The sequence below is a fragment of the Salvia hispanica genome, chromosome 5 (genome assembly GCF_029641045.1).
Source record: "Salvia hispanica isolate PSC_SH4W2 chromosome 5, Shi_PSC_v1, whole genome shotgun sequence".
Taxonomy (NCBI): domain Eukaryota; kingdom Viridiplantae; phylum Streptophyta; class Magnoliopsida; order Lamiales; family Lamiaceae; genus Salvia; species Salvia hispanica.
Genome location: NC_142696.1, coordinates 47,114,087 through 47,136,714, shown reverse-complemented (window position 1 = coordinate 47,136,714; position 22,628 = coordinate 47,114,087). Strand labels below are relative to the sequence as shown.

General features: G+C 34.2%; 4 protein-coding genes, 1 non-coding gene and 1 pseudogene across 5 annotated transcripts; 2 read left to right on the top strand and 4 right to left on the bottom strand.

Moving 5' to 3' along the window:
• Positions 1-1,550: 1,550 nt before the first annotated feature.
• Positions 1,551-2,369, top strand: LOC148926935 (HVA22-like protein f pseudogene; annotated as a pseudogene).
• Positions 2,370-6,016: 3,647 nt separating this feature from the next.
• Positions 6,017-6,098, bottom strand: TRNAS-AGA (transfer RNA serine (anticodon AGA)). Its single transcript has one exon. It is a non-coding gene; the product is annotated as a tRNA-Ser (tRNA).
• Positions 6,099-8,005: 1,907 nt separating this feature from the next.
• LOC125186416 (xyloglucan endotransglucosylase protein 1-like) lies at positions 8,006-9,258 on the top strand. Its single transcript, XM_048082776.2, has 3 exons — positions 8,006-8,288; positions 8,504-8,697; positions 8,804-9,258. Exons 1-3 carry the CDS (start codon positions 8,025-8,027, stop codon positions 9,159-9,161), a joined length of 816 nt encoding a protein of 271 aa, XP_047938733.2. The 5' UTR covers positions 8,006-8,024; the 3' UTR covers positions 9,162-9,258.
• Positions 9,259-11,107: 1,849 nt separating this feature from the next.
• LOC125188722 (peroxisomal and mitochondrial division factor 2-like) lies at positions 11,108-12,707 on the bottom strand. The gene is made up of 2 exons (XM_048085737.2): positions 12,583-12,707; positions 11,108-12,288 (listed from the first exon to the last, which is right to left on the bottom strand). Exon 2 carries the CDS (start codon positions 12,277-12,279, stop codon positions 11,407-11,409), a length of 873 nt encoding a protein of 290 aa, XP_047941694.2. The 5' UTR covers positions 12,280-12,288; positions 12,583-12,707; the 3' UTR covers positions 11,108-11,406.
• Positions 12,708-14,328: 1,621 nt separating this feature from the next.
• LOC125188723 (uncharacterized) lies at positions 14,329-16,228 on the bottom strand. The gene is made up of 2 exons (XM_048085738.2): positions 16,033-16,228; positions 14,329-15,212 (listed from the first exon to the last, which is right to left on the bottom strand). Exon 2 carries the CDS (start codon positions 15,202-15,204, stop codon positions 14,566-14,568), a length of 639 nt encoding a protein of 212 aa, XP_047941695.2. The 5' UTR covers positions 15,205-15,212; positions 16,033-16,228; the 3' UTR covers positions 14,329-14,565.
• A 121-nt stretch (positions 16,229-16,349) lies between these two features.
• Positions 16,350-21,118, bottom strand: LOC125188720 (mitogen-activated protein kinase 20-like). The gene is made up of 10 exons (XM_048085736.2): positions 20,559-21,118; positions 19,538-19,946; positions 19,099-19,226; positions 18,953-19,012; positions 18,489-18,638; positions 18,226-18,381; positions 17,751-17,962; positions 17,573-17,674; positions 17,153-17,325; positions 16,350-17,057 (listed from the first exon to the last, which is right to left on the bottom strand). The coding sequence occupies exons 1-10, from the start codon at positions 20,580-20,582 to the stop codon at positions 16,588-16,590; spliced, it is 1,884 nt and encodes a 627-aa protein (XP_047941693.2). The 5' UTR covers positions 20,583-21,118; the 3' UTR covers positions 16,350-16,587.
• Between the last annotated feature and the right edge of the window lie 1,510 nt (positions 21,119-22,628).

Sequence of the window (22,628 nt, the reverse complement as noted above, 5' to 3'; positions counted from 1 at the left end):
CTTGCTGAATTTGAATATTCAATATCCAAGATCCAAGTTTTCTTTTTAAAATATAAGGTATTTATAGTTTGAGGGCGACGTCAGGGCAAACGGATCGAGAGGGCGGACATGGTAATTTTACGTCCGGATAAGAGGAATTTAGTCGCACGGAGGGGGCTACCCCCCCCCCCCCCCCCGAGATCCACCAGTGATTCACATAGTCTCCAATATTAATTAAAATTTATTTCAGACCATATATATGCATATTATAAGTACATGTTCGCGTGGTTGATAGTGTAAGAATATAAATGTAGTGTCACGTAAATATTAACCTAGATAAAAATATGTGTCAGTTATTGCAAGAATATTCTCATTATTAATTCAAATGGATGGCCTTATTTAATTCCATGGGCTAGTACTCTAGTATTAAGGCCGAAGATGGTAAAATACACTTGAGTTTAATCAGTCTCTTGGAAATCAGCATTCCTTCACCATTTTTTTTATAATTTCCACCAAGGTAAAGATGGGTGCCAAATAGTTATAAACAAACCCCATATATTATTGTGTTGACTAGACAACCCCTTCAAACATTTCTATATTTCCTATTTTTCAGATATATATAAAAAACATAAACAAATAAAGATTTCTCCTACAAAAAAATAAGAAGAATGGGTGATGTTGAAACCGTTGCAATTTGGCTTGCATTTATCGGGTACGTACTTCTTTTTATTCTAAATATGTCCTTGTATTAAATCATTTGTTAGAAACTGATCTGAATAATTTTTATATTCATTTGTTCTTTTATATGACAAGGCATAATTTTTGCAATTCGAAACCATTTACTCACTTTGTTTGAATTTTACAGGGCTGCAGTAACGTATATATACCCATTGTAAGAGATCTTGAACTTTTCCTGGAATTCTTCAAAATTAGATCAAGCACACACATTTAATGTTTACAAAAGTTGTAAGAAACTTTTTGTTCACTTCTGGTCAATCACATGACTTCATACCATGCGAATTACTCCATCCGTCCGCCATTAGGAGTCCCATTCCTTGGCGACACGGGTTTTAAGAAATGTTAGGAAAAATGAGTGGAAAAAGGTTAGTGGAATAGGGGTTCCACTTGTATATATTAGTTTTAAATGAAAACTGAGTGAAATGGGTCAGTGGAAGATGAGACCCTATTACCATTTATGGTAAAAGTGAACCGGGACTCTTATTCACGGACGGACTAAAATAGAAAAACGGGACTCCTATTCACGGACGGAGGGAGTAAATCATAATTTTACCTCAATGAGAATAATTTTGTGGCGATTTTGTAGTGTTAGATGCATGTTAAAGTAGATATCCATCATGAATTCCACATTTGTGCACCGTAGTTGTGAATGAAAAAACTTGGCTTTGCCAAAAATTAGTCTCGCGGGGTGATTGCGAACATATAGTAAATTTATGGTTGAATTCACAACTTTCAAACGTTATGGGACCAAATTATATTCTTGTCACATAATTTACTATTATAAAGAATACTAAATAAATTGATATAGATTTCAATCGATGAGAGCAATAGAGATGCCATCACCCGGGCTCGCTCAAAAATGGTTGGCATACTGGATTATCTACACCTACATTGCATTGTTCGAGCTCTTGTGTTGGAAGATCCTTCAACGGTAATAGTAACTTTTACCAATTTCAGCATGAACAAAAAATATATAGTATACATAAATGAGTTATATAACTATAGGGGAGTGTTAGGGTGCCACCACCTCTTAAAATAACACCATACCACCATTTCTAGCCAATCATTTGTACACGTGGATGAATAATAAGCTGTCACGTGGCTTTAAAAAATTCTGAAAAAGACGGCCAGCAAAATGTTGTACACTATACAGCAATTTTTCTTGGCCAGCAATCTACAGATTGCTGTGTAGCGTTTATAATATTGTTGTATAAGTGGTGTCACGGTGTCATTTTAAGAGGGGTTGTCATTTTAACACATATCTGTAACTATAATATTATATATGTAGGGTTCTGATCTGGCAAATCATAAAGCTTATGTTCTGTTTGTGGTTGGCTCATCCCTTCTCCAATGGCGTACCTTACATCTACGAGAATTTTGTAAGAAGGTCCACTAAATTGCAGTGCTACGGTGGCTGGAATCTTCCAGATGATGAGAGGAGGGTTCTTCAGATGCTGAGTCTCGACGCTAGAAAATCAGTTGAGAGATACATTGAAAAGTATGGCTCGGAAGCCTTTGATAGGGTTATGGAGCAGGTTAGGATTTGTTCGTTTTACAAGATTATATTTCGAGATTAAATATATACTGAGTTTGGGACTGAATTTAATAAATTATTATTCTTGCAGGCTGAGAGTGAAACACAAAGGCTTTGAAGAGTTGATATTCTTCAAATTCCATAGAGATCATCAAACTAACGAATTGGTTGATTAGTTTAAAATTGATAATCCTAATTATTATTTGTATTCATATTGCCTTATTAGTTGTCGAGTTCTCTCGATTTGCCACTTTGTTTCCATTTTAATCTTATATGGCATTTGTCGACTTAATCATGTGAGGTGTTTTTTAACTTATACTATGAAATATACCAATATTATTTGGTTAATACTTTATCCGTCTATAAAAATAGTTATATTTATAAAAAATGGTTATATTTGCAGACGACACGACAAAGAAAAAGATAAAATATGTGTAAAATAGGAAAAAGTTAAAGTTACGGAAAAAAAACCGTTAGATGGGATTAATTTTGCCCGCTGTACTAAAAAAAACTACCCTACTTTTTTTTAAACTCGAAAATTACAACTAATATCAAGAGGGCTCGAACTCAACACCTCATACAATAATGCCTAAGCTCCTTGTCGCTAGGACAAAGGCGCTGGACACCTACTTTTTTTATGGACGAGTGGAGTATAATTTACTTAAATATATATCGGATTCAATCGACTAACGGTTTATGGCTGAACCAGCAAATTTTTCCGATTCAAAGCAATATTTCCACTTATTTTAGAATGCGAACCGGAACAAATTAAGCACTTATTTACTCTCAGAGCCTGCTAAAACGATTCATATCATGAAACAACTCAAAATTCATTTTATACATTAAAAGAATTAATTTCTTACTATGTTATATTTTCATATTTTAATAGTATCTAACAAGTCCCTTAACATAAAATATGTGCATGATATTATATATACTAATAGGACTAATTTTCTCCCCATGCCACTGACAAAATTATACATTAAAAATTAAATAAATGATTCTATCATCTTTAATGGGAAGTGATCAATTGTCAACTCATCATTTAATTGCTAACTATAACTAATTTAAGGCCATAGGATTTTAGAAAATGTGTGGTCTACAATTTGCCATGTGTAATTTTCGTTTTTATTAATAAAATCAAAAAAGATAAAAAAAACGTCAAATTAGGGTTTTAGATGAAAATGTCAATATAGTGTTTCGGAAATATCAACACAATGCTTTCAGAATGTCAACACGATGCTTTAAGAATGTTAACCCATTGCTTATATTGACATTCTACATGTATTATATTGACATATTTTATATAGTATGTTGACATTTCTGCTTTGCGAAAAAATTAAAAAAAAAATAATTTTTTTTCAAATTTTGACGTCGGAACATATGCATATATGATATCGTTGGAATCCTTATAAAATTATCTTTAAATTGATATATGTTATATGAATTTAAAGTTTTGGGATTTCTTTTAAAAGTTAGTTATAACTAAACATGTAGTTAATTGGCATTAATACCCCTATTGATATTTTATGGAATTAATCTTATGGCTTTATTGACGTTTTTTGTTGATCGTATTGATATTTCTTGGTTGATGATCTAGGCCCTTAATTTGAATATCTAATAGCTATTATTTAGTTGTAGTTAGCAATTAGGTATTGAGTTAACAATATAACACTCCCGTCTTTAATATTAGCATGGGAAAATAACAAATAATAATAGTATTATATCTCGGTTGGAGAAAATGATAAATTAGAAAATTGATATGATTTGTCTATAGAATTATAAATATTATTCTGGAACAAAGGGGAATTATAGTGAGAAACTCACTCACCTTTTTTTCTAGCAAACTCATAATCATTTTACTTATTAGTTTAATAAAAACGGTTCAAGTAGAAATTACACAATGATAATTATTGTTACATGAAAATAAAGGAAGAAAAGTAAATAGACATGTTTCCAAGCTAAGTATGGTTAAATCCAATGTTTGTGTGTTGGTGTGAGAATAATTTCAAAATGTTGTTTATAAAATAATAAATATTTGTGTATATTTTTAATAAAAAATACTACTACGATCGATCAAATTGAACGATTTTGCCACAATTCAGTTAATTGGCAAAAGTGAATGATTAAATTGATGAATTTCTGTAATGAACTCACACGAATATGTTGTGTTGGTCAATGAGCGAATAACATCTGAAAAAAAATCGTAATTTCATTTTAAAATATAGATTGAATCGAATTTTTAAATATTAAATTGTGTGGTGTTTACACATATTTATCGTCTTCAATATTGATTACATTTTATTTTACATCATGTGCATATAATTATAAGAACATAAAACAATGTATCATTAATATTTCCTTTGATCATAACAATATTCTTTTCAATTATTACAAGAATATTCATTATTAATTAAATGGATGGCCTTATTTATTTCATTGGGCTAGTACTCAAGCCGTACATATAAATTTTGAGAAAATATATATAAACATAAAATAATTAAAGCTTCTTCCTATAGAAAAGCGATGAATTATATTTTCAAAGTCATTGCAAGAAATTGGTTTACATTTGCAGGGTACATCTCCTATTATATGTGTTTTCCTCCTTTGTTATTTTGTTTAACCATATTTCTCTATGATGCAATTTTACACTGGCCACGTCCGGAATTTCAATTTTTGATTATATATTATAAGTAGTTTGTGTTAGATATTTTAATTCTTATTTTGATCAAAAAATTTATCGACGCTTCATAATATATTAACTCAATTACTTTCTTTTTAATGTTGCAGGCCAGGAGTTATGCTTTTATATCCATTGTAAGAAATCTTGAAGTTTTTCTTTTGCTTCAAAAAAAAATTCATCAAATTTTATCATGATTCCATATAAAATTTATTAATGGATCAAATAATTATATATATAGATATGCATCGGCGAGAGCAATGGAGACTTCATCAAGCTTAGATAATCAGCAATGGCTGACCTACTGGATTATCCATTCCTTCCTAACATTGTTCGAGCTTTTCTTATCGAAGATCCTCCAATGGTAAATCTTTCGACAAATAAGATAATTAACAAATTTTTTAAAAAGGAAGAAAAATTGTAATGTATCGTTGAAATATTCACATGTAAGTACTTATCGATCGCATGTTGAAAATTCAATTGGTTTTGCGATGAAACATGAATAGAGTTTGTTTCAATAAATACGACTGTATCTTACTTACTCTCGTAAAATGTAATAGTACTAATATATATTGCAGGCTTCCGCTCTGGCCCTACATTAAGTTTATATTCTGCTCGTGGTTGGTTCTTCCGTGCTTCAACGGAGCAGCATACATGTATAGGAAGTTTGAGGAACATGTTAAAGCTGGGCAACGGCGGAACAACAATTGAGAGAAAGACACGACGATGAACTAAGTCCAAGTTGGTTTGGTATTACTTAGATAAGTTAATTAGGGAAAATGTTCAGTTTGAAGTTAACACAAAGATGATAACTATCATGAAATTGTGATTCTTTTTCAAAATTAGAGAAGCAAGATGTTTGAATGATTTTGTTATCTTTTTGGAAGACACATTTATTTTAGTACTACTATCATTTATTTTTCATTTCATTTTTTATTTTCCAATATTTACGTATTTTGCTTCTAAATCATTGCATAATATATTCACAAATTAAAATTAATAGAAAGCTCAAGTATTCGCAAACTAGTGGTGCGAATGGCCGACCCCGCTCGACCCAACCCATCGTTAAAGTAAAAAAATTAAAGCGTGGTCGGCAGGATTCGAACCTGCGCGGGCAAAGCCCACATGATTTCTAGTCATGCCCGATAACCACTCCGGCACGACCACATTTGCTTTATGCTAACAAATTTAATTTAATACATATATTTTAAGATTATTTGTCGTTGAAAACTACTCCTTTCCATTTGAGTGTATAAGCGGGTTGTGTTAGTGCACTAACTAATTTACAGTAATAACTAATAACTTTGAATTTTGTGTATTAAATTTATCAACACAAAGATATAATTATATCAATACAAACATGTAAATTTAAATATCAACACAAAGAAATAAGTTTATCAACACAAGAAGATTGATAAAATTATGTCTTTGTGTTGATATTTTTAACATACAAAATTGATATCAGTTATTTGTTATTAATGTAACCTAGTTAGTATTTGATCACATAATATTGTGGCTTATTTTTCTAAAATCAAAATGGATATTTTGAAATATCATGTCATTTTAAAATGGGTACAAAGAGTGTTATTTATTAGTAATATGCAAGTAATCTTGTTTATGAATAAATTATGTATCGAGTATTACAATAAAAAAAGATGTCAAGTAAATAAAGTCATTTATTAGTATATTATTTTAGAAGCATGTGGAAATATGGAACCGATTCTAAGAAATTGTAATAGTAATAACCTTGTTTATTAGAAAGATCTAGAGAATGAAGCTTATCCTCATATATCATAGTACTATTACGAAATGAAATGCATCCTAATAGCGACTGTCGATAATATCACGCGGACCCTCCACCGACTATTTTCAATGAAATCATTACTACTCTCATATTTTCAATTCATAAGCTGCCACGAAATTTAAACCACCAAACCCACTATATTATTATTATTATTATTATTATTATTATTATTATTATTATTATTATTATTATTATTATTATTATTATTATTATTATTATTATTGTTATTTATTATTATTATTATTATTAAGGCATGTTTTTTACAATTATCTTCTGCTTTGGTCTTTGTTTGCCTTGGCTCGATTGTTGTGGTTGTTTCTTTGAGTCTTACCTTTTATGTTTGGTTACAAGGTGAGAGTGATCGTTTGAATTCGAGTGTTTCTTGAGAATTTAACGAAAATAAAGGACACTCTCAAGCCCCATCTCTTCTCATGCTTTTGATCCAAAAAAGAAGTATGCAAAGTCATTTATTTATGACAAGAATACAATAATAGAAGACAAAAAACTAGACAAGATGGATATATATACTGTTAGTTCGTTTCGAAAGATTATATCTCATGATTGAATATATATATATTATATACTTCTTCCGTCTTAATAAATATGAAATATTTGAGTTTTGGTAGTATGAGATTTTATATAGTGTTATTTTGTGAGTTAATGAAGAGAGAGTAAAACTAAGTAAGAGAGAGAAAAAAAAAAGGTAGAGAGAGAGAGTTGTTTCTATTTTAGAAAACATTTTATTTTTAATGAGGCAACACAAAAAGAAAAACGTTTCATTTTTAATGGGACAAAGGGAGTATTTGATTCATGAGACTGAATTTCATAACTTAATCCTGAATGGATAATTATATAATAATGAGTAATAGCCAACCTCCTCCCACTAAAATAATCTCAAAACTTATATCTAAATGGATAATATGATAATGAGTCATAATCAATTGAACAATATCATATATTCTTATATACAAACAGATTAATAAAAACAAGAAGTAATATCAAGTGTAAATATCAACCACAAAAAAAAGGCAATAACACGTTAGAATAAGGTCACAAAAGTATATCCAATACTACAAAATATCGATACATCATGCCACTCTTTATTATCGTATATATGTCCACCAACAAAATCACAATTCATCATAAAAATGATGAATTCATGTAAATCAATTTACGCGTCGAATTATTGGTGTTTTCTATTGATTGGCCAGCTCATTCATCCACAACAATCTCCCACTATATATACACTTAGACCCTTCATTCTACTCTCATCTTCAAACACAATTAAAATGGAATTCCTCTCCAATTTAGCATTCCTCTCAGCCCTTCTCGTCCTCATCACCTCCGCCGCCGCCGATTTCTACCGCGACACCGAGGTCACATTTGGCGACGGCCGTGCCAAGATTCTTGAAGGCGGCCGCGGCCTCTCACTCTCGCTCGACCAACAATCCGGCTCCGGCTTCCAATCCAAGAAGGAGTTCTTGTTCGGCCGATTCGACATGCAGATCAAACTCGTCCCGGGCAACTCGGCCGGAACCGTCACCACTTTCTACGTCAGTATTCATTCATATTAATTGACTTAATCAGTATCCTTCGTCCACAAAAAATAGTCATATTTTTTAATTTTAATTCGTCACCAAAATTAGTCTTATTTTTATTTATGAAAAAAAAATTCACTACTTTTTTCACATTACCTCTCATATTTTACCAATTGTGTATTAAAACATGCGTCGTGCCCATCTTAAACTTATGTGTACAATAAATGCAGTTGTCATCTCTAGGCGCCGGCCACGACGAAATCGACTTCGAATTTCTCGGGAACTCCACCGGCGAGCCCTACACCGTCCACACAAACGTGTACTCGCAGGGAAAAGGTGACAAGGAGCAGCAGTTCCATCTCTGGTTCGACCCCACCGCCGCCTTCCACACCTACTCCATCGTCTGGAGTCCCAACAAGATCATGTAATTAATTAATAAATAAATTTTTTTATATAACAGACCAAACAAGAGAACTCATCTCAAATAAATAAAAACCAATCTATTCAAATTATAAAAATCCGTTTTACAGATTCCTGGTGGACAACAGCCCTATCAGAGTGTTCAACAACCACGGAAGCTCGGGGGTGGCTTTCCCCACGAAGCAGCCGATGAAGGTATACTGCAGTCTTTGGAACGCGGACGACTGGGCCACCCAGGGCGGCCGTGTGAAGACGGACTGGTCCCACGCTCCATTCACGGCGTACTACAGGAACTTCAAGACCGAATCGTGCGCGGCTGGAACGCCGTGCGCGGCTCGGGAGCTGGACGGCAAGGCAAGAAACAGGCTCAGATGGGTTCAGCAGACACACATGGTCTACAATTACTGCACAGATGCAAACAGATTCCCTCAGGGAACTTCTGTTGAGTGTCGGAAATCCAGATTTTAAGATTCTGTGTTTTTCTATTCTTGATTTATTTATTTAATTCTTGTGTGATGTAAACGCAATGTAGCGCTTTACCATAATAATATTCGATTATTATTGATTTGTGAGCATTAAAACCTTTTTCTTGGTCGAGACAATGTCATGTAAAGATTAGTCCGAACTTACGTGTTACCGTAACTACTATTGTGTCGTTCGGTTTATTAGACAATATTACTGAGATACAATCTAGATGAGACAAAATATATTTTATCTAAGATTAAATTAGCCAAAATGTAATCGTGAGACACAATGTAATCTTGGCACTGTGAAGACAGATCGAGATACAGTGTCGCCGGGCCATGATTTTGAGAAAAAGAACAATCAAACAAGATGGTAAAATAAACATTAATCTAATCATGAACAAAAGGATTCAGAGTCTCCAATTAGTATGATTAGTCAAGTTATATGTAGTGTTAATGATTCCTACATTAATTCTCAAGAATAATTGTTCTCCTACACCTATATTTTTACCAATAATTATTATCAAGCCAAAACCCATTCTTAAGATCTTTATAATATAAGCTTGTATGATCAGTATTGCATAGCTTTAATATACATTGAAACATAATTAAGGATATGTTTTGTCATCTCCATAATGACTCTGCTTGCAAGTTGCAACTTTTGCACAAAATTATATTATTATGTCAATTCGTAACTATAACCTGTCAGTAATAGAATTATCATTGCACATGTAGGTGCACTAATAAAATCGAAATGTGAAATAATAACTTATGATAAAATAATCCTATAATCTTATGGAATATCCTATTGTAAGTATCAAAACTTCTTTACAAGTAGAAAGAATTTCTCACTACTGTTATGGTGTTCACATGGATGACACATTGTCATATAATATATGGTCCATAATAGTTCATGATTCCTAGAGTTTAGTATGAAAATTATTTAAATTTCACATTATAATGGACTATTTATGCCTATAATTGATGTCACAGCAATAATCTTAATAATATATTGACTTCATTATACTTCGGAACCAACAAATATTCGTTTTATTATTATTATATTTTCCTTAATCTGATTCACTTATTTTCAAGAGTTTGCATATTCAGATTCAATACACCCACCCACATTTAGAACTGTATCTCATATATTATATATGTTGAATATTAGTAATAATGGATTACATATTATTACAGCTTTGCTATGATTTAGTAGTAAAGTATATTGTCTTAATTATTTTGTTTCAACATTATGCTACATATCAATAATTTGATGAACACTGAGTCTTCGAATAATCGGAGCTATAATTTCGTTTCTTACAAATCCCATATATTATGGCAACTTTGTAATAAATTATAAATATTTAAAATGCATTTCAATTTCCGGACCAATTGCTTCATTCCCTCCTACCAACAACATATGCTTATATTCTGTTACATGTAGTATTATGGGAACTTTGGCGCCAAATATCGCGCCAACGCCCGTCTTGAAAGTTATCCGTTGGTGATTTTACCGCAGATACGTCGATAAACTCCACTTTTTTCGTAGTGATATGCAGCATTTGGCCTAGCATTATGGGAACTTTGGTGCCAAGTATCGCACCAACGCTCGTCTAGAAAGTTCTCCGTAGGTGATTTCACAGCCGATCCGTCAATAAACTCCACCTTTTTCGTAGTGATATGCAGCATTTGGCCTAATATGGTGGATATAATAACTAAATGAAACATTTATTTTTCTTTTGAAAAGAGTTAGTCTAGAGTAACCGAACACCCCCAAAATATACGACAGCTAACGACTCCCATCCCGTGTCCTCACTCAAATACTACAACCATGCCAAATCAAAACAGAGATATGAACATTTAAAGAATCCATCGATTTAAGCTAGAGACAACAGGTGCAATATAACATCAATATCAATGTAATAGGCATAATGCATAATCAAACTCAAGTGAAGTGAAAAACTTTTTCTAAAATGTAACAATATTCCAAATTTCAAGACTTCATACAATACAGTCAAAGTGGGAATATAGAAACTAACACTTGATAGATGCAGTTTCATCAAGCATTATTCCACAACAAATCAAACCAAAACACATAAAACTGATAGTAGTAGTATATAACAAAGCTCCATCAACACAAAATCAAAATTGAAACTCATCCTCATCATCAATTTGGGGTAGATTCATATTCAAATCATCCTAGCCTCTAACTGCTTCCAGCAACAGAGCATCTACGCGTGTTCTTCAACTCAGTGTTTTCTCGAGGCACGTGTGTAGCACGCCACCCCCACAACAGCAGCCGCAGCAACGGCCAGACCTCCGACCACCAGCCAGTTCTTTTCCTTGAAGCCATCCCTCGTTTCAGCATGAAGCAAAGCATCGCCATTGATAAAGCTTTCTGCAACCGCTCTCTCCTTCGCTTCAAACCCGGTGATCACCTTCTGCTTATCGTCCAAACTAGTCTCTAGTGCGCTGATCTTCCCCGACAGCTGCTCAACCGTCTTCTCCAAACCGGCCCTCAGCTTCTCCAGAACCTTATTGCTTTCCAAAACCACTTCCAACTCCTCAAGATCCTTTTTCAAGACCCGAATCTCCTTCTCCTTCCCCTCCGATTCACCCCTGAAACTGACTTCCTCTTCCTCCAGTTTCCGAACCTTAGCCAGCAGCAAGTCCCTCTCCTTCCCCACCGCATCCAACTCAACGTCCTTCGCCTTCTCCCTCTCCATCACCCCCTCCAAATCCCTCTTCAAGTTGGAGATCTCCGCATTCGACTCCTGCAGATCACTCATCGCAGACACCAAATCATGCTGCAGCCTCGACACCTCGCCTTCCAGATCCGCTGCTCGAGCTGCCACCGCCCCCAACGCCCTATTCTCGGATCGCAATTCCCCCAACTCTTTCTTACCCTCCGCAATCTCACCGCTCAATTCTTCAATCGACGCCTTCAGCTCATCGATTTTCCGCCTGTAATCCTCATTTTGCTGGATAATTTTCCCATTTTCACGCTCGAGATCACTGATTTTCTGAGTTAGACTTAAAATCTTTGAAGAATCATCACCCTCAGTAATTTCCACCGACTTAACATCAGAAAATTCTCCGTTGACAACTGTTTCATCAGCCATTTATAATTCCTAAAACCCCAAAAATTAACCAACAAAAAAGGAAAAAATATGAATAAATCAAATCAAATAAACAACAAGTAAAGCAGAACTTCAACAAACTAACTAAAAAACAAATGAATTCATCATCGAACTTAACAACAACAATCAGAAATTTATGTTTCTATACAGCAAAACAGAGTACAAAAAGGATCGCAGTGAAGAACAAAATAACAACAAAAAAACAAAGGAACTTCCAATTTTTGCTATAATTTATTCAATTCTGAGAATTGCGATGAAATTGGAAGAGCAAGGAAGCACGCATACCTATTCTTGCGGAAGAGTTGGAAATGTTTCAGAGAAATTAGGGTTTGAGATTTTTATCGGAAAATATTTATTTTGAAACCAAATTGACTGAATTATGCTTGGCACGTGCGAAAAGGCAATGATGCGCTTTTCAAATCGTCAGTTAAAAAACCATATGTTTTTATTAAATTAAATACAGATTGCATCATTATCGGTCATCAAAGTCTCATTTATTTTAATCATATTAGTGTTCCAATAATAAAAAACTAGTATTTTGTTTTTATTAAAATAAATACCCCATAAATTTTTTATGCTCTATTAATTTGTTTCACTTACATTTAATTACTCCCTCCGTCCTCAATTAAGAGTCACACGTTGACTGGGCACGAGTTTTAAGAAATGTAAAGAAAAGTTGGTTGAAAAAGTTAGTGGAATGTGGGAGGCTTTATAATAAAATGTGAGTGAACTGAGTTAGTGGAATGTGGGACCTACTTACCATTTATGGTAAAATTGAAGTGTGGCTCTTAATTGGGGACGAACCGAAATGGACCAATGTGACTCTTAATCAGGGACGAAGGGAGCATAAGATTAATGTATTGTAATCATATTCCACTTATTTTTCAATTTGTATATTAAATTTTAATACTATATTAATATATGAAATAGTACTATATTCAAAAATGAAAATGATAATCAAATAGTACTATGCAATTGATGGTCTCAAAATACAAAAGAAAAACATTACTCCCTCTATCCCGGAATTATTTATCTCATTTTTCCATTTCGACCCGTCCAATATAATTTGTCACATTTCACTTTTTATCATTTTCGGTAGTGGACCTCATATTCCACTAATTCATTACTACTCACATTTTATTATAAAACTAATATATAAAAGCAGGATCCACATTCCACTAACTTTTTCAACTCACTTTTCATTACATTTCTTAAAGCTCGTACCCAGTCAAAGTGGGATGAATTATCCGAAACGGAGGGAGTATTTATTTGCAAAAGGGAAAAGATTATTGTTCCTAAATTACTATGCGTTATCGCTATATGTTGACTCTCTTCTTGATATGATCAAAACACAGCCTCTGTTTTTTATGTAAAAAATCATAATATTGCGGAAATTATCTAATTGAGTGTATTTATATGCATGTAACATGTATGTGTATTGATAGAAATGATCAAATGAATATCGTACATTACAAGTAAATAGCTAGAAGTTTTTTTATATATTGATATAGTAAACAACTCATTTAAATTTGTCAGTCAGTCGTTTTGCTGAATTTATGGTTTTCAAATTATTGCAATTTTGCGTAACTTTTGTGAACAGTAAACGCTACAAGTTTTGAACTCTTATAATTTTGAAATTTTGTTTTAGTTGGAAGTTGATAACGTCACAAAATAGTAGTAACACTATTTGGTCATATTATAGTTTTACAAAGCGTGGCATTAATACGGGAAGATATGATGCATAATCAAACCCTATGAAAAAGCAAAATGTATGGCATAAAATAATGCATAATCAAACCCTATGAAAAAAGCAAATTGTATGGCATAAATGATGCATAATCAACCCAAGTAGAAGCATTTATACACTTTGCTATCTAAATATTCATATTTGGTATTCCTCTCTAAATATTCATCTCTCACAAAAGGTGATTTACTTCCCATCACAGAAACACCATGAAACAAGAAACACACTATTAGCAAGTAAAGTGCAATACTTTTTCCCAAATGTAATAATATTTCAAATTTAAAGACTTGGTAGAATATAGGCAAAATGGGATATAGATCAAATAGTTCATTTCAAGACATTAGACACTAGAAGTTTCATCAAGCATAGTATGAACACATAAAACTGATATACCGAACTCCGCAAACACAGAATCAAAAGGCTCCCAACAACAGAGCATCTAAGAGTGCTTGAATATGAGTTTTCTTGAGGCAACAGCAACCAACCTGTTCTTCTCCTTCAAACTACCATCATCATATAAAACTCTATGCTATCTTCTTATCTTTCGCTTCAGGCTCGGTGATCACTTTTTTCTTATCGGCCAAACCAATCTCAAGGGCACTGATTTTATCTTTAAGTTGCTCAGCCATCTCCTCCAAACCTCCCATTGACTTCTTCAGAGCCTTATTGCGTTCCAAAACCACTGCCAGTTCCCTCTTCATGCTCTGAATCTCCTCCTCCTTCTCGTCCAATTCACACCTCAAACTGATTGCATCTGCCTCCAGTTTCCGAATATAAGCCCGCAGCAAGTGTATCTCTATAGTCTTGGCATTGAGCTCAGCATGGGTCGCCTTGTCCATCTCTTCAATTTCCTCCCAATTCTTCATAAAGTCTCTTTTTCCCCTCTCCAACTCTGCTTGACCCCTAAGTAAGTCTACAACATCCCTCTCCAGCTCTCCCAAACGCCTCTTCAAGTCTTCGGATAATCTCGTCAACTCGTCAGCTTTTTGAACCACCTCCTCCAGTTCATCAATCTCCTTCCTGTAATCTTCATTTTGCTGAGTAATCCTCGCATTTTCACTCTGAAGATCACTAATCTTTTGATGAACTAAGAGTTTTGGCGAATCGTCATCCCCAGCAGTTTCAACCACCTGAGCTGTGTTGATCGGTGTTTCGTCAGACATTTTGATCCCTAAAACAACCAAAATTAAAGCAACAAAGAAAGGAGAAAACATTAATTAACGTAGAACATCAAAGAAACTAATCAAGAACATGAATAAAAATTAGCATTGAAAGGAGAATAGATTAATAAACCAAATACTTCGCTGGAAACAACAATTAAAGCAGAACATCAAAGAAACTAACCAAGAAACATCAATACAAATTAAGCATTCAAAGAAGAAACTGTTAATAAATTAAATACTTCGCTGGAAACATCAATTAAAGCAAAACATCAAAGATTTAAGAAACTAATCCAGAAACATCAATACAAATTAGCATCGAAGGAGAAAATATTAAGTAGTAATGAATTAAATACTTCTCTAGAAACAACAATTAAAGCAGAACATCAAAGAAACTAATCAAGAAGCATCTATACAAATGAGCATTGAAGTTTATGTTTCTACGCTGCCAAACAGAATGCAAAAAGTATGGCAGTAAAGAGCAAAATAACCAAAAAACTAAAGGAATTTTTCATACTTGACACAACACCTCTCTTCGATAGTTCGATTTACTCGCTCGATGAATCAATATTGAAACGATGAATAACAACGAAACATACATTCAAAGAAGAATCGCACTCGCAGTATTCCGCTGCCAAATCATGAGCATTAACACAAATGTGCGAGCATAAACCAAATGAATTCCACATCTAACTTAACAACGAATCAGAAGTTCATGTTTCTACGCAGCCAAACAGAGTACTTTTATAAACGAATTTTCCATATTTTCAATAACCGCTTCATTGTGAGAATTGCGCTGGCTGAAATTGGAAGATGAGGAAGCAGGTGTACCTATTCTGCAACGCCGACGTCAGTTCACCGGATCTGTAACGGCGATCGAGATTCCGATCGAGTAGAAAGTAGAAACTGCTTCGAGAGTTGAGGGTTTAGATGAAATTCACGAAGAAGTTCATCATTCAATTTGCATGTTTGATTACATTTAATTTCAGTATTTATATGCTAGCTGGCTTAGAAGGGTTGGTTATGCCACGTCATCATTTTTAAATAAATTCATATGCGGCATTTAAAAAAATTATATTATTGCATCAAATTAACTAATTGAGTGCCATGGCATTGATATAAATAAATAACATCCCAATGTAAAAAAATTGACAAAAAAATAATACTGTATTTATTAGAGAGAGTTTGCCAAGAATTGAGATGTGAAATTGTAACTATCATCATACTATTTAGTATTTATTACTCACATGAGAAAAAAGGAATAAAAAGAGCTTTTTCACATCTAACCAGACCTAACCATCCAAAGCCAAGAGTTGCAGAAAGATTGCTGCCAACACTACTACCATTTTTTTATGCACAGACCTGAGATTTACACAAAACCTTCGGCTAATACATCCGCGCCACGCCATACTGCATCACCGATACTTTTCTGTGAACAGCCACTTTAGCCGATGCTGCTGCACCGACTCCAAGCCCACCATACTGAGCTTTGGCATGCAGCAGATTTGTGTCCACGATGACCCTGTCATCGGAACGGTCCACCTTTGTGGCCCCTGCTCGGCTCGTAAAATATGGATGGGTATCTATGTCTATTGTCACGTGACTTACGTCTGCAGGGGCTAACTTGGCAGCTATGCCGCAGTTCATTGCTTGTTTTGTATTTGTAGGATAGTCTCTCCCGGTCTCACCCATCGGTCTCTCCATCCTCCCTGTGTTGTTCCTACTGGGATGAGACGAGGGGACACCCTGGTGGGGGAGTGCGGTGTGTCTGACAAGCGTTCTAGGATCGTAAAAGTCTTTGGCGCCATTTGGATTCTCATACGCCAACACCGGACCAACAACTTTGCCTGGTTTAGCTGTGCATCGTATGTGTTAAATGTAGGAAGTGAGACTATCACGTAGGAAACAGGCATAACAGTTCGTAGGATTAACATTCTAATCAGGAAAGTACCTTGTGCGATCCTTTGTGGTGGATGTAAGGGTCTTGACAAACTATTGTAAGGCCCTTCAGAATCTCTCGAGTTTTTGCTGCCTGATTCTTCAGAGTTATGCCGATCCCTTGCATTTGCAACAGCTGGCTGCTCTTTCAGAGGTACTCTAGTGGAATTTGCAATGGTAGTAGACCTGTACCATTGTATGCGAGCACTAATATGAGAACTAGCCGAAGTGGTGTCATAGTGAGTGTCGTATGGGAATTCTAACAGACCTTAGTCACATAACACGAGGATAGCATTCATGTAGTATGCTATATATATGTGCGTGTGTGTGTGTGAGTATCTACTATACCGTATAATGAAGGCAACCCGAGAAGGCAGTAAGTAACCATAACTCAAACTAAGAACAAAAAAAAGGGATAGTCTTGCATATATACCTAGGAAGGGAAGCATGCTTTCTTTCAAGTGGAATCACTGGACCACTTTTACCAACACTTCCTTCCAAATGAGCAAATTGATTTTTAAAGTGATCGAGTGCACTGCACAAGAGACATGTCCAATTTAGCAAATCTAGTGGAGTCAAACAAAATAAGGCACAGCATCAAAATAACTCACCTAGGATAAAGAAAATTAGTTCTTTCGATTCCATTGATATAATCCTTCCGCAGCTGAGGATGGTACTCCAGTATCTCCCGATATATTAACTCTCTTACATCTTCCTTTGTCACCCTTCGCCTCTCAAACTCAAATTCCATTTTAGAGATTGGTTGACAGGATGGTTCTCTCTCAGCCTTAGCCAATCCCTTGAAATAAGGATCAGCTAGTGCCTGCAAATTCATAAACAGTAATTTAAAGAAAAGAAAAAAAAAAAACAAAAATCAATGATGATTAATGCCCTAAAGAAAAAGAGTTTATTCATACAACCTTTTGCTTCAACAATATCATCATGTGAGAAAGTGTAAAAAGAATATAAGTAAACTTGCACGCGCAAAAGGTCCCAGTAACAAAGGAAGGAATCTAACCAAATTAAAATCCTAAACATTCAAAAAACTACCAACTGAAGCAAAAACATAGATAGGTTATAGCAAACCTGTTCAGCAGTTGGACGATCCTTTGGATCAAAAGCAAGCAGCCTCTCCAAGAGCCGAAGAGCCAAAGGATCAGCATTTGGAAACTTCTGAGCAAAAGGAACTGGCTGCTTCTTTCGCATGCTTGTAAGATACCTTCTAGCCTTTTCATTCCGAACCTAACAAAAGAATAGAAGAAAAAAGAATATCAGGAGTAGGTCTGATTTAAGGAAATCAAAATATTTTGAAGGTACAGTTGATGATGAAAAGGAAGAGTAATGCATACAAGAGAAATGGTATCCATAGAAGGTGTTCCAAGAAGGTCGGTTATCATATCCAGCTGGTGAACAACATTCTTCCCAGGGAAAAGTGGCTTCCCCGTTACAACCTCAGCAAAAATGCAGCCAATGCTCCATATGTCAATCGCTGGAGTATACTGAATAAACATGGAGTTTTAAACATCAATATTTTTTTTTACTAAACGTAATGGTGCTGATCGAAACTAAGCCCTCTTCATAAAAAAAGGTGGGTCATTGAATGGAGAGAGATATTTCTTAGAAAAATAACCTTTGGGAACAAACTGCACTGATGAATGCAAAAACATAGGCTAAATTGCCTGATTTCAAACTTCAAATAAATAAAAGCAAACAGCTCTGTGATAACGACCACTATTTGTTATTATAAGACATCACTTAGCAAACCATTATGAAATTCTCATCAACAAAGATTGTCAAAAGGCTATAAAATAACCTTAGAGTAAAATGAGCCACATAATTCCGGAGCTCTATACCATCTTGTAGCAACATAGTCCTGTGTTTAACACGGAACAAAAATCAGAAATGGATAAATAGTGAAAATTCAATAACACAGCAAATTCTCTTTGAGATATTTTATACCGTCCAAAATATTGTTGTAGGTGTGTCGTTGAATGCTACTCTAGCCAATCCAAAATCACATATTTTTAGTTTACAGTTGGCATTTGCCAGAATATTCTTCGGTTTCAAATCTCGATGATATACATTGGCTGCAAAAAAAAATATAAACAGTAAATTGACCTTAACTCACTATTAAACACTAACCAATTAACCATTCAGTATGACATGACAGCAAACATCTTTCCATCATATGAACAACAAGTCAAGACACATAGCAGGAGACAAAGTAACCATTTTCTTAACAACCATCTAACTTTAGGCAGTAAATTAAGATTGAATTCCGGTATCCAGTAAGTGGTTCTTAGTAACAACCAGATATGGCAATTAGCAATGAAATTTGTAAATTTCTTATACTATGAAACAAAGAGGAATGAGAGAGAGAAAGTTGCAAAAGATTTACCAGTGTGAATATATTTTAGAGCACGGAGCAATTGATATAGGAAAAACTGATGATGTTCCCGTGTCAAGTCATCATTAGCCTTAATGACTTGATGTAAATCTGATTCCATGAGTTCAAAAACAACATATATATCTTTGAATTCTCTCCTTGAAGGTGGAAGCATAATGTGCTTTATTGCAACAATATCTGGGTGTCTGAGCAGCCTCAAAAGCTTTATCTCCCGAAGTATTCTAGCAGCATCAGAAAGGTGTTCAAAGATATCATGTATTTTCTTTATTGCCACTTTTTCACCTGTATGAGTATCGACCGCTGAGCAAACAACACCATAGCTGCCTTTCCCTACGATCTCCTGGATCTTAAACCTGCTTGCATCACCATATTCAGAGAAGAATTCCAATTCCGCCGAACCCTGTTGCACAAAATAGAAAGTATGTTAGTCCATTGCAACACAATGACCATTAAGTTAAGCTTACTGTTCAAACTTTAGTTTATTAAGAATGTAATATTGTGCAATAGGTCAAAACTGATCCTACATTATTGTTGCACTGTAAAAGTTCCAATTATAGTATGGTATTGGAAATATAGCAGTCAACAAATCATATAAATAAGAACACTGCACCTAGTGGATGAAGAGCTTAGTATCTGTTACATTGATTAATCAGTAAGAATCAGACAAATTGTTACTTTTGGAAAAAAGAATGTTTTATTCCTAACTAAAAGTAGGAACAATACTAATTTTTCTATGAACAAAAATGTCCAAACAGAGAGATCTATCACATAAGACAGATAATTGAGTCAATCCATCAGAGACCTCCATCAATAGACATACAAAATCAATTATTCAATGATACAGAAGAAAAAATTAACTAATCAAATAAAACATTACCACTGATAAAATGGGAAATCCAATAACAAAGAACATACATATCCTAAAACAAATCAATAAACATCAAGGCCTATTAGTCTACAAATTCTCAAATTCCACTCAAATTTCATCCAGGTAAACAATAAAGGAGCTTACTTTCTTGCGCTGATCAGGCTGCATTGCCAATAAAACTCAAATCTCCCCCCGGAGAAGAATTTCCAACAGCACTCACGAAACAACGAATTGAATGAATAAATAAAATTCAATTTCAATTCAATTCAATTCAATTGACGTTCCTCCAGACCTCAATCGGAAACGATTCAGCACACATTCAGCCGCATTTGCCCCATCGGCCGCGGCTACGGACGGCGAAGGAGCAGTCCCACCTCGTACGCCTCGAATTATCGTTGAAGACAAAGAGAAAGCGATCGATCATAAAACGCACCGCTTCTCCTCTCTCGTCTTCCTCCGCCTCCTCGCCCGCAATCATAGACGAGCAAAAGCGACAGGAAACAACATCTCCTCCGCAACAAAACCTCCCATGATTCGAAAACCCTCCGATGTTATTTATATACAGAATTGGGCTTTTGCACAATGCAAAAGAGCGCCCGAATGTGTGGATCTGAAGGAAACCTTTATGCTGTAGCAGCTGGTGTGGGGGGAGATCTGACACCGACACCGACACCGACACCGACACCGACACAATCTAGAGAGAGAAAGAGAGGCGAAGATGGAAGTTTTGGAGAGAGAGAGATGTGTATAAATACGCCTGAAACAGATTGGGGAATAAGCCGAGCCGTTGATGGATATTCTATTAATAAAATTAATTTATAATCCATTAATTATATTCTTTTATCTTAATCCGTATTAGTATAGATATAATTATGATGTAATTAATATTCATTCGTACAGGGACGTGATCAAATGAAAACTCCAAATATTGTACAAACTCAAAACTATGATCTGGATCATTGAAAAATGTCAACAGATCACAAAATAGCATCAACAGAAAAATGTCAACAGAATTTCAACGGTAATCGATGATTGATGCTAAGTTAATATTGTGTTGATACTATATTGACATTAAAATCTTGAAATTTTACACTATATTGATATTGTGTTGAAATTGTGTTGAAGTTGTATTGAGCAGTTTTGAGTTTATACAATATACTATATAAGTGTGTATTTTATCACTACCACATTCAGGGGAGTGTTATATTGTTAACTCAATGCTTAATTGCTAACTACAATTCAACAATAGCTATTAGATATTCAAATTAAAGGCCTAGATCACCAACCATGAAATATCAATACGATCAACAAAAAACGTCAATAAGGCCATAGGATTAATTCCAAAAAATATCAATATGGGTATTAATGTTAAGTTAGTTATAACTAACTTTTAAAAGAAATCCCAATACTTTAAATTCATATAACATATATCAAATTAAAGATAATTTTATAAGGATTCCAACGATATACTACATGCATATGTTCCAACGTCAAAATTTGAAAAAAAAAATCTAGAATTTTCGTATTTTTCGTACACAGGTTAATGTCCATGCAGCTAAGATAATATGTCAATATAAAGCATATACAATGTCAATCCTAAATTGTGTTGACATTCTCAAAGCATTGTGTTGATATTTTCGAAACACTATATTGACATTTTCATCCAAAATCCTAATTTGGAGTTTTTTCTTTTCTTTTTCAATTTAATTAATAAAAATGAAAATTACACATGGCAAATTATAGATCACACATTTTCTAAAATTCTATAACCTTAAATTAATTGTAATTTGCCAATAAATAATGAGTTAACAATTCATCACTCTTCACCAAATTCATATATTATATACTACTACCTTTTTCTATTTGGCAGCCATAAAATTTGGTCAAACTTTGAAATTAACTGAATATTCATAGATTTGTTCACAGTTTAACCGAAATTTATGATTTATTCATTTATTTATTATTTAATGAATCCGTATTAAATTCCTTTATGGGTACAATTAATATTAATAATTATACTAATTTTAGAGATAATCACAGTTACGGAAGAGCATCCGCAATGGTGCTTAGGCCAGTCATAGGTCAGCAATAGGTCAGCCATTCTCTCCCCTGCCACGTCAGCAACACTAAAAAATCCACCTGCCACATCAGATTTAGGCCAGCTATAAGCCAGCCACAATAAAAATAATTCAAAATATACTACATTTACGGAAT

What these genes read in the sequence shown, in the direction of transcription:
- LOC125186416 (XM_048082776.2), top strand. Translation starts at nt 8,025, where the DNA reads ATGGAATTCCTCTCCAATTTAGCATTCCTCTCAGCCCTTCTCGTCCTC. An exon ending in GAACCGTCACCACTTTCTAC is followed by an intron (nt 8,289 to 8,503) that starts GTCAGTATTCAT and finishes CAATAAATGCAG; the next exon opens with TTGTCATCTCTAGGCGCCGG. An exon ending in TGGAGTCCCAACAAGATCAT is followed by an intron (nt 8,698 to 8,803) that starts GTAATTAATTAA and finishes TCCGTTTTACAG; the next exon opens with ATTCCTGGTGGACAACAGCC.
- LOC125188722 (XM_048085737.2), bottom strand. Translation starts at nt 12,279, where the DNA reads ATGGCTGATGAAACAGTTGTCAACGGAGAATTTTCTGATGTTAAGTCG.
- LOC125188723 (XM_048085738.2), bottom strand. Translation starts at nt 15,204, where the DNA reads ATGTCTGACGAAACACCGATCAACACAGCTCAGGTGGTTGAAACTGCT.
- LOC125188720 (XM_048085736.2), bottom strand. Translation starts at nt 20,582, where the DNA reads ATGCAGCCTGATCAGCGCAAGAAA. An exon ending in CTACAACAATATTTTGGACG is followed by an intron (nt 19,013 to 19,098) that starts GTATAAAATATC and finishes TGTTAAACACAG; the next exon opens with GACTATGTTGCTACAAGATG. An exon ending in GTGGCTCATTTTACTCTAAG is followed by an intron (nt 18,639 to 18,952) that starts GTTATTTTATAG and finishes ATGTTTATTCAG; the next exon opens with TATACTCCAGCGATTGACAT.